The sequence below is a fragment of the Typopeltis vanoorti genome, chromosome 19 (genome assembly GCF_054136105.1).
Source record: "Typopeltis vanoorti isolate ZY-2024b chromosome 19, IOZ_Tvanoo_1.0, whole genome shotgun sequence".
Taxonomy (NCBI): Eukaryota; Metazoa; Arthropoda; class Arachnida; order Uropygi; family Thelyphonidae; genus Typopeltis; species Typopeltis vanoorti.
In genome coordinates, this window is record NC_143567.1 from 1,674,571 (window position 1) to 1,690,492 (window position 15,922).

The 15,922-nt window shown below is 34.7% G+C and overlaps 1 protein-coding gene across 1 annotated transcript in view; it reads left to right on the forward strand.

The window, feature by feature from the left end:
- Nucleotides 1-15,922, forward strand: part of LOC150095816 (outer mitochondrial transmembrane helix translocase-like) — a 235,029-nt gene that overhangs the window by 77,716 nt on the left and 141,391 nt on the right. Inside the window, exon 5 of the mRNA XM_090408910.1 lies at nt 6,845-6,933. Within this exon, the coding sequence (XP_090265036.1) occupies nt 6,845-6,933 (89 nt within the window). The remainder of the gene's footprint in view (nt 1-6,844; nt 6,934-15,922) is intronic.

The following is a 15,922-nucleotide window of genomic DNA, read 5'->3' on the forward strand; positions in this document are numbered from 1 at the left end:
ATTGCTGGGAAATGGTTTTCTTCCATAAAAAATAGTTTGATGTTAGGCAATGACTGAAGAGCAAAGCGATATCTTGTGGAAACAAAGTACCTAAAATGTTGATGACTTCTACCACAGGGATGTTTGTAAATAAAGATTGGACATCTAAGCTGGCTAGTAGATCGTTTTCGGAGATGGAGATGTTTTCTCCATCTCCGAAAACGCTGCCCAAGTGTCCATATATTTGCCTTTTATTAGTGCATTCAATAAAGGCTTCACTGGCCTGACAGCTGTTCCAAACTTGTTGGTTCTCTTCAGAGACTAGGTAGAAACCTTAAGAGAGCAAAAGCTCTTGTTCAGTACTAAGGAAAAATCAAAATGTCAGAGAAATGTATTTTGCCTATGTACATTGCCAAATTTTACATTTCCGAAATGGAACCTTCTGGTTCTTTCTTTTAGTAATTACTTTTACGCATGGACTGAGAGTTCACTTATGAAAAATACATTTCTCTGACATTTTGATTTCCTTAATACTGAATGAGAGATTTTGCTGTCTTAAAGTTTCTACATGGTCTCCGAAGAGAACCAACCAGTTCGGAACAGCTATCACTCCAGTGAAACCTTTATCAAATACACAGGCGAATATGTGGATGCTTGAGCAGCACCCATGTCTTTTAAGTATTGCAAGCTAAGGCCACTCAGGGATGCCTAGCATTGTATTGTAAGTTCTCAGGTCAACTTACAAAACTTCCATGGTTTCTACAAACATTTGGCTTTGAAATAATGTCGGATCTAGTATCCACTTTGTCTAGTTAATTTGATATGCTTAAAATTGGTGACATCTTTGCTAATCATAACTAATATTTTTCAGGAAATATAGCAACATATACTAAAATATTAATCACAATAACTTTAATTAATACTTTCCTATATTTTAGCAACATTACATTTCCATTATCAGGGATCACGAAAACAATTATATGTGCATGCAGTCACTAACACTGGGCATATGGGACTCATTTGTTAGTTATTGTGTTCACATTGTTTCTGTGATCCTTGGTAATGGCAATGTAACAATGCCAAATTATAGAAAAGTATTAATTAAAGTGATTAGAATTAATATTTTAGTATATGTGGTTATTTCTTGAAAAATATTAGTTATGAGTAACCATCATATAAGCCTATCTACCAGAATTTTTGCTAATCATCTTGTTATAATTTGTAGAATTGTGAGTACTAAGTTAATTTGCTTACATCCAAAGCTGCAAAATTCCAACACGTTTTTCACAAGTTCAAGTGACTACTGTCTAGAGTCTAGACAATAAACACTCAAAACAAATAATCCTTCTCAACTTGGTGACATCAGTATCAGTTCGTTACTTTTAGTCTTCACCCACATGGTAGACTGTGAGCACAGGCTAAAAGTAACTAATTAGAGCTTATTAAGTTGGAATGGGTTAGAATAATATTGTATTGGAGAAATTAGTAAATCAAATAAGTGACAAACATGATTTACCATATGATTTGTTTTTATAGTACGTTGAAAAAAATTTAAAATTTCAAAAATTACTGAAAAATTCTGAAAGCAAAAATTTTGTATGTGCAGTTACTACACATTGCACTCCATTTTTGACTGATGTGTGTTGAGGACACATGCCTAATTAGATGGAACATTAGTTGGATCCATTTAGGAAGTTTGTACATCATCATCTTGAGCTGTTATGTTGAAATTTGTTATCATGTCATTACCTTTGGAAGTTGAAAATAACTGGACACTGCATTTTTTTCCTGGATGTGCTCATATGAAAATTCAGAAATTCTGGAAACGTACTGTGAAAACGTTTTGGGGAAACCCATTCTGTTGACCTTCATGATTCAAGATTGTAGATCGTGTCTGTTGTTGAGGATTGATAAGCAAATTACCATCCTTTTGATCTACTTTTAACCATTTGTAATTGAGTTCCCAGTTATCTTTCTGGTGAATCATTATATGTTTTGCTTGCTGACTTTTTTTGGTCAGAAAATAAGATCACCATGGTGTTTTTATTTTTCTATCCTTTTATCACATACCTCCCTAGCTGAACAAATCACTGTCTTCTTCAGAGTTTGCCAATGAGACTCCAAGGTTTGGTATTTATTTTCAGTTTGTTTCGATTTTTTCCTCGATAATGTTTGTATAGTAGAGTCTACAATTTACTTGTAAAAGCTGCCCAACTTTAATTCTTTTTTAAAACTTCTATTTCAAATCATCTGTACACTCTTGTATCCTGAAAAAGCATGAAGATATCACTATCAACAGTGATGTAGTCACTGAGGCTTTTCTTATTTCTTGTGTCTTCTCTTCATTTTATGTTGTTGTTGTCGAGTCCATTGAAGAGCTTCTAGATATGACCATGGAACTGTAGAACTGCTTTGGCAATCTGAACTTTGATGGAGTAGAGCTTTTCTCTAGGGTTATTGCCAGTTTTCTGTAGACCAGCAGCAATTGCTGGACAAGAATAGATATGGGCAGGTGTTAGTTCAACTCCACGACAGTTCTTGCATGCTTCATAGCTCCTACTACCGTCTGGCTGAATTTTCATGCCTTTAAAATGTTCTATCCTTAGTCTGGTGATGATTGTGGTTATTTCTCTATTTTCATTAATTTCACTGATTTCATTCTTCTTCTCAAGTGTTCGTTTTACCGATCTTATTTTGGCGACAGAGTTAGCATCAGTTAGTGATAGTGGGTGTAATTTTTGAGATAAATGTCTTGCTTCTTTGGCTAGACTGTTTGTCATTGCCTTCAATATTTACATGGACTGGTATCCATTGCAGTATACAGTTCTTATTTTTCAAGTTTAACATTGTTAGTTGTTCATGAATTTCCTGTGTGAGTTTTGTTATTCCATTTTTTAATGCTTGAAGTGCAGATTTAGAGTTGCTGTAGATGGTTATTCCTTCTGTAATGTGTTTATTAATGGACTAGAGAGATAGAACTTAAGAGATGTTTGTATGGCTGTTAATTCACAAGTGAAGTTTGAAACTATTTTGCCAGCTGTGGTTTTGATTTGCATTTCTTTGCCTCCAGATAGAGTTAGAAAAACCCCTGAACCTCCTTGTTGAGTGCTTCCTCAGATGATGCATCGGTGTAGGCAATGACATTGTTTAGATCAGGGCTGTCCAACCTTAGGTAATCTGAGGACCGCATTTGTCCGAGGGCCACATCACAATGCATATCTAGTAATTTGGTGAGCAGCAGAGACACAACCTCGATAGCTTAACAAACGAACAACACTAATTGTGCCTTCATGTTCCCCGTCAGCACCTGGAGCATGCGTGTTGGAACAAAACAATGTAAGAACGCTTCTTTGACACATCTATTATTTGAAAAACATGGTATATATAATGATGCAAAAACACCAAATAAAATTTCCATCATCGAGATTGTCGATTAGTGATAGAATCAAAATATATAATACATGCTCGATTCAAATTATTTTATTTTTTTGCTTGTGAAAATCAAAACCAACAGGCGGGCTGCACAAAATTGCACCTCGGGCTACATGCGGCCCTTGGGCAGTGTTTTGGACAGCTCTGGTTTAGATTATTTAAGTGATGTATAATGCCAAGTCCTTTTCTTTTATTTTCCTCCTGTGAATCCTTTTTTGAACAAGGTTCTAGGAGATTTAAGTTTATCATTGTGTTTTTTGTGAAAATAGTGGAAAGGAATAACTCTTTGCTTATTTCAATGGACAGGTGTTCTAAGTTGATCTGTTTTCTAATTTCATGATCGTATTGTAAAGTGGATGATCTCTATAGTCTAGATTTACTTGTCCAGGCATCAAGTTCTGAGCGAGATGTGATTCTGTTGTTGGCTCCTGATTCTGTTAGTGAATTTAACTGTGGAGAATTTTCTTCTGTCTTCTGATATGTGAAGTTGAGCTTTTAAATTATTTGTCAATGAGACTGCACCTATAATAATTTTTGCTGCTCTTGATTGTACTCTGTCAAGTTTTACTTTTGAGCCAGTAGAAGCTGGAGCCCATATTGATGAGGCATATTCCATAGCGGGTCATATGAGTGCGGTATATGTAGTTTTGAGTGTTTACGGTTTTGCACTCCACTTTGTTTCACATGCCTAATTAGCTGAAATGTTTTACTTGTTTGTTCTATAGGTTCTCCATTCACAATGCAGTTGATATTTTCAATGACTCCTAACATATTATTTTTGCTTTGCTTCACTTATCTTCATTAAAAATGCCAAAATGCCTGTGATATTCAGCTTTTAACTAAATAAACAAATAGAATTGTGCCTAAAATCCAAAATCTCTCCACTCTTATAATGTTCTAATATTTGGAGTGGTGCGACAAATATTTGCCTAAAAATTCTGGATACTACCCAGGGGAGAGTAATTTGCCGAAAATTACTTGCTTCTAGGTTTTTGAGTAAAAATATCAGTTGATTCCTTCTGTGTTGTAGACTCTGCCACTTTTCCTGTGTGGATTGATATTAAAAAAAAAAAAAAAAAAAAGCTGCATTCATGATATAATACAATCCTTGTGTTTGAATATTGAATTGCTTCACTTTTTTTTGTGTGCAAAACACTTTCCTAGAAATGCTTGATGTTATCCAAAGAAGACATTCCATTTAATAAATTGGTCTTCCTCTTTCACAAACTTATTCATTTATTCTAGCCAACTTGTCAGAGAAATTTTGTTTCTCTTCTCCCCCCCCCCCACTTCTGTCTTCCACAAGGGGGAAAGATGTAGACCATCGGATCTGTTTAGGTTAGGGGAGTGAAGTAATGTTTCACATGTTTCTTTGTAAAGCCGTTCTATGAGGAACCGACTTTTGTGAATGACTTTTGTCTTTTTTCAATGAACTCTATGTCTAGTGTTGATGGTGTGCTCTGCAAGTCCAGACTGTTCAGGTTCAAGGTACTGAATATACGACTTGTGTTCTTCTAACTGAATCAGAGCAGATCTTCCTGTTTGTCTGACATATGATAACCCATAAGAGCAGGGAATCTGGTAGACACCTGGATAGCTGAGATGTGTGGGAGCTTGTCTTTTGGAGACATGAGGAATATAGAGATTTTTCTGATGGGTCAAAAGACAACATAAATATTTAGTGGTTTTAACACTTTAGCTATGTGTTCGCTAACACCTTGCACATAGGGGATAGGTATACGCACTGCTTCTTCTATATTTGAAGAGGATGCTGAAGCATGACTACTTAAAGCTCTTTTTATGAAGGAATTTTTATAACCATTAGACGATTCTTATAACCATTAGATTATAACCATAAGAAGGAGGAATTAATATATTGTAATTCTTTTTATAATAGTTCTTCTGAAGAACAAAAGGAGCGGGCTCTATGTTTTTATAGTTTTTATTTTTATTTTTGAGAGAAACTGTTGTAATTCTTTCGAAGTGCCTTTCCATATGGCAAAAATGTCATCCACATATCTGAACCAAAGGTTAGGTTAGGTCTGGGTGAAATGTTGTCAAAAATACGTCGTTCGAAGTGCTCCATGAAGTAGTTGGCAATAGCAGGAGATATAGGATTATCCACTGCTGTTCCTTCAATTTGTTGGTATAACTGGTTTTTGAAGGAAAAATAACCGGACTTTATTACAAATTCAAATAATTTGACTATGCCTGGAGAAAATTCTTGGTGCAGTAATTCAATGCTGTCTGCTAACGGAACATTCATAAATAGAGAAACAACATTTAGACTAATCATAATCTCTGAATCGTCTAGATGAAGATCGGAAATTTTATTTCTGAAATCCAAAGAATTTTTTTATATACGATGCTTATATCTATCCCCTATGTGCAAAATGTTAGTGAACGCATAGCTAAAGTGTTAAAACCACTAAATATTTGTGATGTCTTTTGACCCATCTGAAAAATCTCTACATTCCTCACGTCTCCAAAGGACAAGCTCCCACACATCTCAGCTATCCAGGTGTCTACCAGATTCCCTGCTCTTGTGGGTTATCATATTTCAGACAAACAGGAAGATCTGCTCTGATCCGGTTAGAAAAACACAAGTCATATATTCAGTACTTTGAACCTGAACAGTCTGGACTTGTAGAGCACGCCATCATCACTAGACACAGAGTTCATTGGAAAAAGACAAAAAAAGTCATTCACAAAAGTCGGTTCCTCATGGAATGGCTTTACAAAGAACATGTGAAAAATTACTTCACTCCCCTAACCTAAACAGATCCGATGGTCTACATCTTTCCCCCTTGTGGGAGATAGTGCTCTATAAATCAGCAAATCTTTCCTAACTTTTGTAATTGTACACACACGCGCGCGCACACACACACACACACACAAATTTATTTAGTTATTTAATTTAATTTAGAGTTTATTTAATTCAGTTATTTAATTTAATTTAGTTTACTTTACAGGGTCTATAAAGATGTGGCTACCAAGCCAACTTCTCCTTCTGTCATTCCTCTGAGCTCCAGAACAGTCTTTTTCACACTGTACCAAATGCCTATGACATTCAGCTTTTAACTAAATAAAAGAGTGGATTCATTTTTATTTCTTACATACCTATGATTATTCATGTGCTATAGATTTTTCAACCTCTGCACAAAAACTTATTGTGAAGAATAAAAATAAAACCTGCTGATTTAAATTATTTTCTCTTGAAAGCTATTGAAACAGACTTATTTTTTCTGTTGTTTAAATCATTATTTCCTCTACAAATTGTGGTTATTTTCAAACCTTTGTTAGTTTTGTCTGTTGATAATTCTGGTGTTTATACCATTGTATATTAAAATTAATTCCACATACTTTTTAATTGCAAATATTTTTTTAAAATGCCTTTTAAAACATGATAATCAGATGTTATGATTTTGAATAGGAGCTCGATTTGTCAACTTGGAGGTATCAGCATTGACAGACAAGTGGTATGGTGAAAGTCAGAAGCTGGCAGCTGCTGTTTTTACTTTGGTCAGTATGTAGATTAAATTTTCTTTCTCATGTTAGGGATATTTCAATATAATTATTTTACTATAAGTTATTGTTTCTCAAAAATCTTTCTGATTCAAAAAAATAAAATAAAATAAAAATAAAGCTCTTTAAAAACTGCACTGCCCCAGTGTGCATGCCATTTGGTTAGGAAAAAGAGTTGCTGTCCAATGAAGTGATAAAATAATTGACATTGTCACGTGATGTGTAAGATTTAATACTATATATTAATAATAGCTAAACAAAATCAAACATAGTTTAAATATTTAAGAGATTTTCTCCCACAAACTTAATTTGAGGAGACTGTGTTTAAATTATAAAACATTAGTTTAAAAATTCAATTTTTGTTATTTTTATTATTACCATCATAACATCCATAGGAATCAATAGGCTCGTTATTTCAGGTCTTGCTCGACCTGAAACATATCTGTTATAATAAGTCATACTTTTTTATACTCTTAGAATTGCAGCACAATTCTTACTTTTCAAAAGGTAAGAATGTGCTGCGAATTTATAATTTGCTTTGGCTAAAATATTTATTTGACCAATTGAGTGACATCATTGTTTCCCTTGGGGACTTAAATGTTCACAGCTCAGAATGACTTCTCTTCTCCAGTTTCATCATCAAGCTTGGAAGAATTAGAGATATTTGCTCTCCACAAATATCTCTTGATAAATTTACTGTAGATGCCATCTCTCCTCTTAACTCAGACCATAATCTCATCCAAGGTCTCCTTTCTTGCAGAATGGCCCTCATCTAGTCACTCCATCTCACATCCTTTAGCTTTGCAGTAGTGCCAAATGGGATGACTTGTGTGATTTCTTCCCTTCCCTTCTTTCCTTTCCTTAAGCTGACTTGTTTTCACTCTTCTTATCTATACTCCTATTCCAAAAGAATAAATGAAATAATTCTTCCTAGAATGAAGACTTTCTTTACCCATTCTATCCAAACTTCAGTGTTTCAGGGAGTCCAAAAAAGAATCCAAATAATGCAAGTGGCCAAAACTCCAGCATCCCATTCACCATGCAAACAGACCATTGGCATGTTCAAATCAGATTGAAAGAACCAAGCGCAAAAAAAAAACTTGACTCTTCTCAAATGGTAGTCAAGCATTCAACTCATCCATGTTTTCACCTCTCTCTCTCTCTCTCCCACATTCAGATGGCACTGTTATAAAATCACCTAAAGATATGAAAACCCCCTCTGGCATCATCCTTCTCCATCTCCTGCATTGATTATCAGGCCGAGTACCTTCTACTTTCTTGGAAAACTAAGAAAATCATTGTATGCCTCCATACTTGTAACAAAAAGGATCCTCTGGTAAATCTTCCTGTACCCCTCAGTTGTACTTAAAATTTGTCCATCCTATATCTTTTTTTATTTTTTAATAATCTTTCATACTTATCTACCCAAAAGAAATATATTAAATATATTTAATATATATAAAATTTATTTTTATTATGTTTTACATAATTTAAAAACTACTCTAGAAACCAAAATGTTTCAAGCTACTCCAAGCCACCAAGAATTGAGATGGTGATCTCACCCTCATTGCCAGTGTCTGCATTCCATGCAGATGGTATGATATGATTCTCGGTTCTTTTAATATAGATTTTTTTTTTTTTTTTTTTATGCGACTATCCATGAGTTGTAAAGCTATAGTGCATTAGCATTTGTGGGTGGGCTAAGGTTTTTATTATTATTATTATTATTATTATTAATATATTAATATATATTTAACATTTATTTTTATTTTTTACATAATTTAAAAACTCTACTCTAGAAACCAAAAATTTGCAAGCTACTGGAAGCCTCCAAGAATTGAGATGGTGGTCTCACCCCAGGTGAAGAAATTCATCTACCCCCTGAAGGCAATCACAAACATCCGTGCTTCTGTGGAATTTGAACCTACAGCTTTTAATCAGAGAACAGATATGCTAACCACTCAGCCTACCAAGTCGGCATTTGAATACATCATATAAATTATGGAAGCAACTACCGTGTTAGAGTAAAACTGACTGAATATAGGTGACCAAATAAATGCAACTTTAGCATACCATATAGGTAGTGTAGCTTGTTTCTTTGTATATATATGTGCATACTCCAGATGATGACTTTAATGTGAAAGTCAAAACGTCAAGTGATTATTTTGGTTTATATTAAAATGAAGTTTTACTCTAACACAGTAGTTGCTTCCATAATTTATATGACAAATCCTGATCACCGTGTAACCATGAAGGAAAAGATCATCATTATATTTTTGGAGAGAATGTTGTTTAATGAAAGCTTGGAAGTGCAAAATGGAAACTAGAAGTGCTAGGGTAGATGCAATCAAGTGTGGGTTCAGCCACTCCTGAGACATGTGCATGTACAGAAATGGTGATGTACTGCTGAATGCATTTTCACAGGCTTCAAATTGGAATGGATTGGTAATAACATAATGCAAGGGTAACTATTGGTCCAAGATAATGTCGAAATGAATGTACATAAAATCCAGAAGTATCAGAAATAAAAGAGAGGATTTTTTGGTATTGATTAGTGTGATAGCCAAAATTATAGGTATCAGTGAGTGTTAGTGTGTTCTTCAATAGCCAAGTAATTTTATGAGCTACTTTAGCAACCTAAGCAAATGAACTCCAAACTTCAACTCTGTCTCTACCACCACCTCTAAATCCCTGGCTTCAGCTATTTCCTGGAGTACAGTTCCATCAATGTGGTATACATCTTATCATCTGTTTATCTCAAAATGCATAACTTTATACTTTTTTTTTTTTTTTTTTTCACATTAAACTGACATCCATTATCCCATTATATTTTACCCACACTAACAGCTATTGAAATCATCCTGCAGCTCTCCACATTGCCTAGATTCACTGTTATTCTACCTAATTTTGCATCATCAACAAACAACTGAATATTTCCTTTCAGGTTATTTCCCGTCAACAGTAGTGGTCCTAGCACTGAACTTTGCAGCACACCACTAGTCACCAGCTTTCACCTGGATTCTGCTCCTCTATATACCACTTTTTGATATCTGTCCAGCAGCCACCCTCTTATCCATATAATCGATGTTGTATTCATTCCCATTTGTTCTAATTTCTGTAACAGACTTCCATGTGGTATTCAGTCAAATGCCTTTGTACAATCTAGCATAATCATTGCGAAGCCATTTTCCCTATCCAACTCAGATGTTGGTCTCAGCTCTTTACTTTATGGAGATGATGTTATACTCCTAAATAAATCCACAACAAGTCTGCAGGATTCCCTGACCAAATTGAATAATTTCTGTAATAAATTGGGTATGAAAATCAGCATTAAAAGGCAATGAAAATAGGCAGAAACATTGAAAACATCAACTGCATCCTGAATGGATATTCTATAGAATATTTAAAATATATAAAATAGAACATATAAAATATTTCAGCTATTTAGGCATAATTTTTAGTGAAGGTGGCAAATTAAATTTGGAAATTGACAGCAAAATTTGCAAAGCTGGTATGGTGGGAAGTCAACCGAATAAATTTATATGGAATAAGAGAGAGATTGGTCAAAACACTAAATTAACTGTATACAAGACACTGTTCAAACCAATTTTAACTTACGAATCTGAGAGCTGGGTTAGAAATGATACACCTGATCAAGGACTGGAGACCTCTTATATGAGAGTTCTGAGAAAGATTAGGGGACTGAACAGGTAGCATCAACAGCAGTATCATATTAAAAATGAGGCTATTAGGAAAGAACTTGACATTGTTAGCATTCAAGAATGTGTTAGCAGAACTAATCTCATGTGGTATGGCCCCTTAAACAGAATGGAAAGGAAAGGAAAGGAAAGATTAGCTAAACAAGTATTCTTTGGCAGGATGGCAGGAAAGAGCCAGAGGAAGACCAAGATGTAGGTGGATTGATGCAGTATACAGTGCCTTAGATCTGTTACTTACACTACTCTGTACTAAATCACATAATTCAAATCACCCAGTAATGATGTCTTTGCCACAGTTGTTGAACCATGCATTGGCACTACATTGACAAAATCGTACTTAAACAACAACAAAAAAAAACAAAAAAAAAAAAAAAAAAATATATATATATATATATATATATATATATATTTACTTACAAACTAAACAACTCAGTTAATCACACACACCATTATAAAACAAAAAATATGAGTTAACCTAATATTATTAGTTAAAACATGAAAAAATGACATCTTTCAGCAGCAGCAGTAATGACACACACAAATGCATCTTCTTGCTAATCAGGTTGGCCTACATTTGAATGCATTTGGTATTAAGGGTTATGAGAAATTATTAATTGGTAGGAGACCTAACAAAGAGAATCAGAAAAACTAGATTGTGATGGGAGAAATGATGACAATTTTTGTGTAAGAATGACAATGCTATATAATTGTGCTAATAATAGGAATGGGCATTTTTATGGAAATGATTATTAAGAAAACATGATTTTGTGTTCATCTGATTTGGACTTATCAATGATGTGCAAGGATGTCTGCATAAGTAAAGCACTACATAAGAACAGAGATTTGAAAGTTGTCATGCAGACTACAGAAGTGAGTATTCAAAAAAAGAAGCATTCAGGTAACTCTGTACATGAATGCTAAGAGTATCACAAACAAAGGGATAGAGTTTTGATACCTTAGTGAATACATTGGGACCTCAGATTCTAGGCATTAGTGATACCTCCTATGAGCCAGATGTAATTACTAGTACTGAGTGTAAAGGGTACAGTATTTTTAGGAAATATAGATTGGAGAGGAGGAGGAGAGTGTACTACTGATGATATTAGATCTTTGAGTCCAGTTAAGAGTAGAAACCTATGACTGCAATACTAGCAACAATTTTCCATATTGTAGTTAGTTTTAAGTATGAGGTGGAGTCTGACAAGATCAGTTAGTGGAGTGCTATTACTGATTTAGTGGATTGGTTGCTAGTGATAAAGATATGCATTACCAAATAAAGATGATGGGTGTAAAATGAGTAATCACTTTAATTATCTGAACATTGATTCAGTGTCGGTGAAATCTCATTATAATGAAACTGAATTTATTGGGCTGTTTGGAGACGACATCACTTCCTCAAACATATGAGAAAAGTAACTCAAGGTTAAAGAGTATTAGATCTGATTATAGTGTCAGAAGGGGTTTCAGTTAAAGACAACTCTTATCCCTGTGGTTGGTGACAGTGATCATGTTATACTAACTTGAGAAGTGGCTAAGTTTGTTCCATTCAAAAAAAAGGTTACTTGCTGAACTATAAAGCAGGTTATTATGAGCCACTGAGGAGGAGAATTCTGGGTTCTGTCCCATAGTATTGGTTGTTCTATGAGTCTTTGGACTCCCTGGAGGTGTCATATAATAATAATTAACTACGGCAAGTTTTTTCCTAATATCATCATTTTTAATGTGATGATGCATTGATGCCATATGTTCACGCCATTAATTTTTCTCAGAACTCTATCAGAGGTTACGAATTTTTGATCAAGTGTTTTATTTCTAACCCAGCTCTCGGATCCATAAGTTAAAATTGGTTTGAACACTTTTCTGAGTATAGTCAATTTAGGTTAATTTAGTGTTTTGACTAATTTCTTTCTTGTTCCATATAAATTTATTCAGCTGATTTCCTATCATATCAGCTTTACTAATTCTATAGTGTACTTATTTAATTTACCATCTTCACTAAACATTGTGTCTAAATAGTTGAAATGTTTTACTTGCTCTGTAGGATATTACCCATATACGGTACTGACCTACTATAGGTTGATCAACCAACCTCTCCTGTATGGGCCCAACATTTAAAAAAAAAAAAAAAAAAAAAAAAGTTCTCCATTCAGGATACAGTTGTTTTCACTGTATTTTCTGCCTATTTTCATTGTCTTTATCTTTTTATTGCTGATTTTCATACCAAATTTATTACGTTTATTCAATTCAAAAGTATAACATTGTCTGCATGAAGTTAAGAGCTAAGATTAACGTCACGAATTTTGATATCAGATTTAATACCACTTTCCTTCATAATGTGATCCATAGAAATAATGAATAACTGCAGATAATGTGCACCCTTTTCACACATCTGATTTTTCCTTTTTCTGCTCCAGTTCTAACTGCTTACTTACAGCTTAAATAGAGACTATGTATTTCTTGATATAGTGTCCCATTTACACCATATAATGCAATTTGAAGAGAGCTCTGCTCCAATCCTCTGGAATTTGACCCTCTGACCAAGCCTTCTGAATTATGCAATGCAGCCACTGTGAAACTTTTATACGTCCATATTTGAGCATTCCGGGCTGAATTTCATCTACTCCAGTGGCCTTTCCACATTTCAGGTTTTTAATGATTTTTTCTACTTCAAGTATGGATATGTTCCTGACTGCATTCCTCTTGGCAGTTTTCTACCTGCTTGCACTGCTTGTTTCATTTAGCAGTCTTTCAAAGTAATTACTCCAGACATTTAGAATATATTTTATGTTCAGTTTTCATGTCACCTTTATCATCTCCGATTCCTTTTATCGTACTTTTTCCTTCGTTTCTAAGCTTTTTCAATAGCCTCAGAATATTTTGCCACCTTCCTGATATTTATTTTCTGTGCCCTTACCGCAAAGTACAGGATCATAGAACAGCAATTAAACAATAACAAAAAGTTCTAAAAAGCCCTATCTAAGCAGCTTATGTAAGATAATTAAATATGGTTAATAATTTCCTAACTTAAAAAAAAATTCTTCAGATTAACTTTTTACAGAAAGAATTACAATGTATTAAATCCACTCTTTTTATCAAATGGTTTTAAGAATTCTTTCATCAGAAAAGCTTTCAACAGTTATGGCATCTCTTCATCTTCTTCCAGTATAGAAGAAATAACTTGCATTTGTACCCAGCGAAAGTTTAACCACTGAATATTTTTGTTGCCTTTGCCCCATCAAAAAAAATCTTTACCTTTCTCACTTCTCTTAAGGATAAGCTTCTGTTTCTAGGTTTTACACCCTTTACCCGGATTCCTTGTTCTTGTCGGTTATCTTATTTTGGACAAACCAGAAGATTGCTTTTATTCATCTAGAAGAACACAAGTCTTATATTAAATATTATGAGCCTGAACAGTCTGGACTTGCTGAGCATGTTATCTGCACTAAACATAGTTATTGAAATAAGACAAGTCCTTCATAAAAGTTATTTCCTCATTGAATGTCTATGTAAAGAAACTTGTGAGGCTTTACTTAATCATCCTAACTTAACCTGGCATTAGTAAGGTGGGGTGTCACAGTCCCCAAAGATTTTAAATTGACTATAACTTTATAACAATGCATGGCAGTGAGTCATGCCTCAGTGTTGCTCCCCCCTACCATAACCCACTACTCGACGCCATAGACGACAGGCTGTCGAGTAGCGTGTCGTCTATGGCGACACCCCACATTTCTAATGCCTGGTTAAACAGATTCGATGGTGTATACCTATCCCCCTTTTGTGGGAGATAGTACTTTTTAATCTTTCTACTAATCTTTCCTATTTCTGTGTGTGTGTGTGTGTGTGTGTGTGTGTGTGTGTGTGTGTGTGTGTGTGTGTGTGTGTGTGTGTGTACACATATGTATGTATATGTTAGCAAATTAGTGACTGTATTTAGTTATCTTACATTGGCTACTTAGATTTGTCTATTTTGTTTAATTGCCATTCTATGATCCTGTACTGATGCCTATGACTCTTATGCAAAAACTTTCCATTAAATACGTTTTTTACATGAGTTTTCCTCCATTTTTATATTTCTTTTGATTATGCCAACTCGTATTCCATTATTGAAACTAAGGAATAACTACTCAGTGCAGATGGTATGCAGAATGACAAATACAAAAGAGATTGTTCAACTAATGAGTGCCCATTTTGCAAAAAGCTATCAGCCTGTTGCATGCAACATTGAGCTCAGTTCTACCTTCCTCATTGGATGAAGAAATTTTTATGTATGAGAAGGTGGTACTAGAACTGTTGTATATGGATGATGGGATATTAGCTAGGATGCTAAAAGAGTTGAGTTGACCTAGCTGTTTCTTTGACCAGGCTACATAATTTGAGTCTCAGAACAGTGAAGATTCCACAGGAGTGGAAAGAATGTACAGTACAGTGTTTCCCTGCACCACCATTGTACAATGAGCAGGGAAAGACTATTTTGTCTAACTGTTGACCTGTCAGTATCAATGCATTGGTGAAGATTTTTGAAAAGATGGGGCTTGTATGGAGAAATGGATTGACGGTGTGTCTTATACTTTGTAATGAACAGCATGGATACTTTTAGGCTTTTGACAGGATGCAGCATGGTAGGCTGTTGCATAAATCGGAGAATGTTAAATTGGATTATAAAATATTAGCATAGATAAGAAGATAGCTGACTGTCATATATCAAATAGTTATCAGCAATTTGAATATAATCCAAGCAGCATTAATCTCCTTTCTACCCAACTCTTCATTTCATGCTACATCTGCAAGCTGTCTCGTGAGCTTCTTATAATTACCAACATTGTAGTTCCACATATAACCTTTCTTCACAGAATTCCTTACATGGGCTGGCAACCACCCATGTAATCACGTTATGGTCACCTCACCAACTGGAGGGAGATTTGACACCTAATTTATAATTTATTTTATTTAGTTCATATGATATAACAGCCATGATCTCCTTTTACGGGGATGTATGGCATCATCTCAATTCCCCCCCCCCCCATTTTTATCCAGGCTCAGGATTGGCATAGCTGACAAATCAGACCTATTGCTGGAGGGACCATCATAAGTATTCCTGATTGCAATCCGTGTGTGTGTTCACAGGGCTGGTTTGTCTGTTCTGGGGGATGAAAAACCCGAATTTACAGGTGAAAAAATCCCCTGCCTCTGTATGAGACTGGCTAAACTCGTCTCTTTCAATGAAAGATGAGTTTAGCCAGTCTCATATGAAACCAGATAAAGGTTTC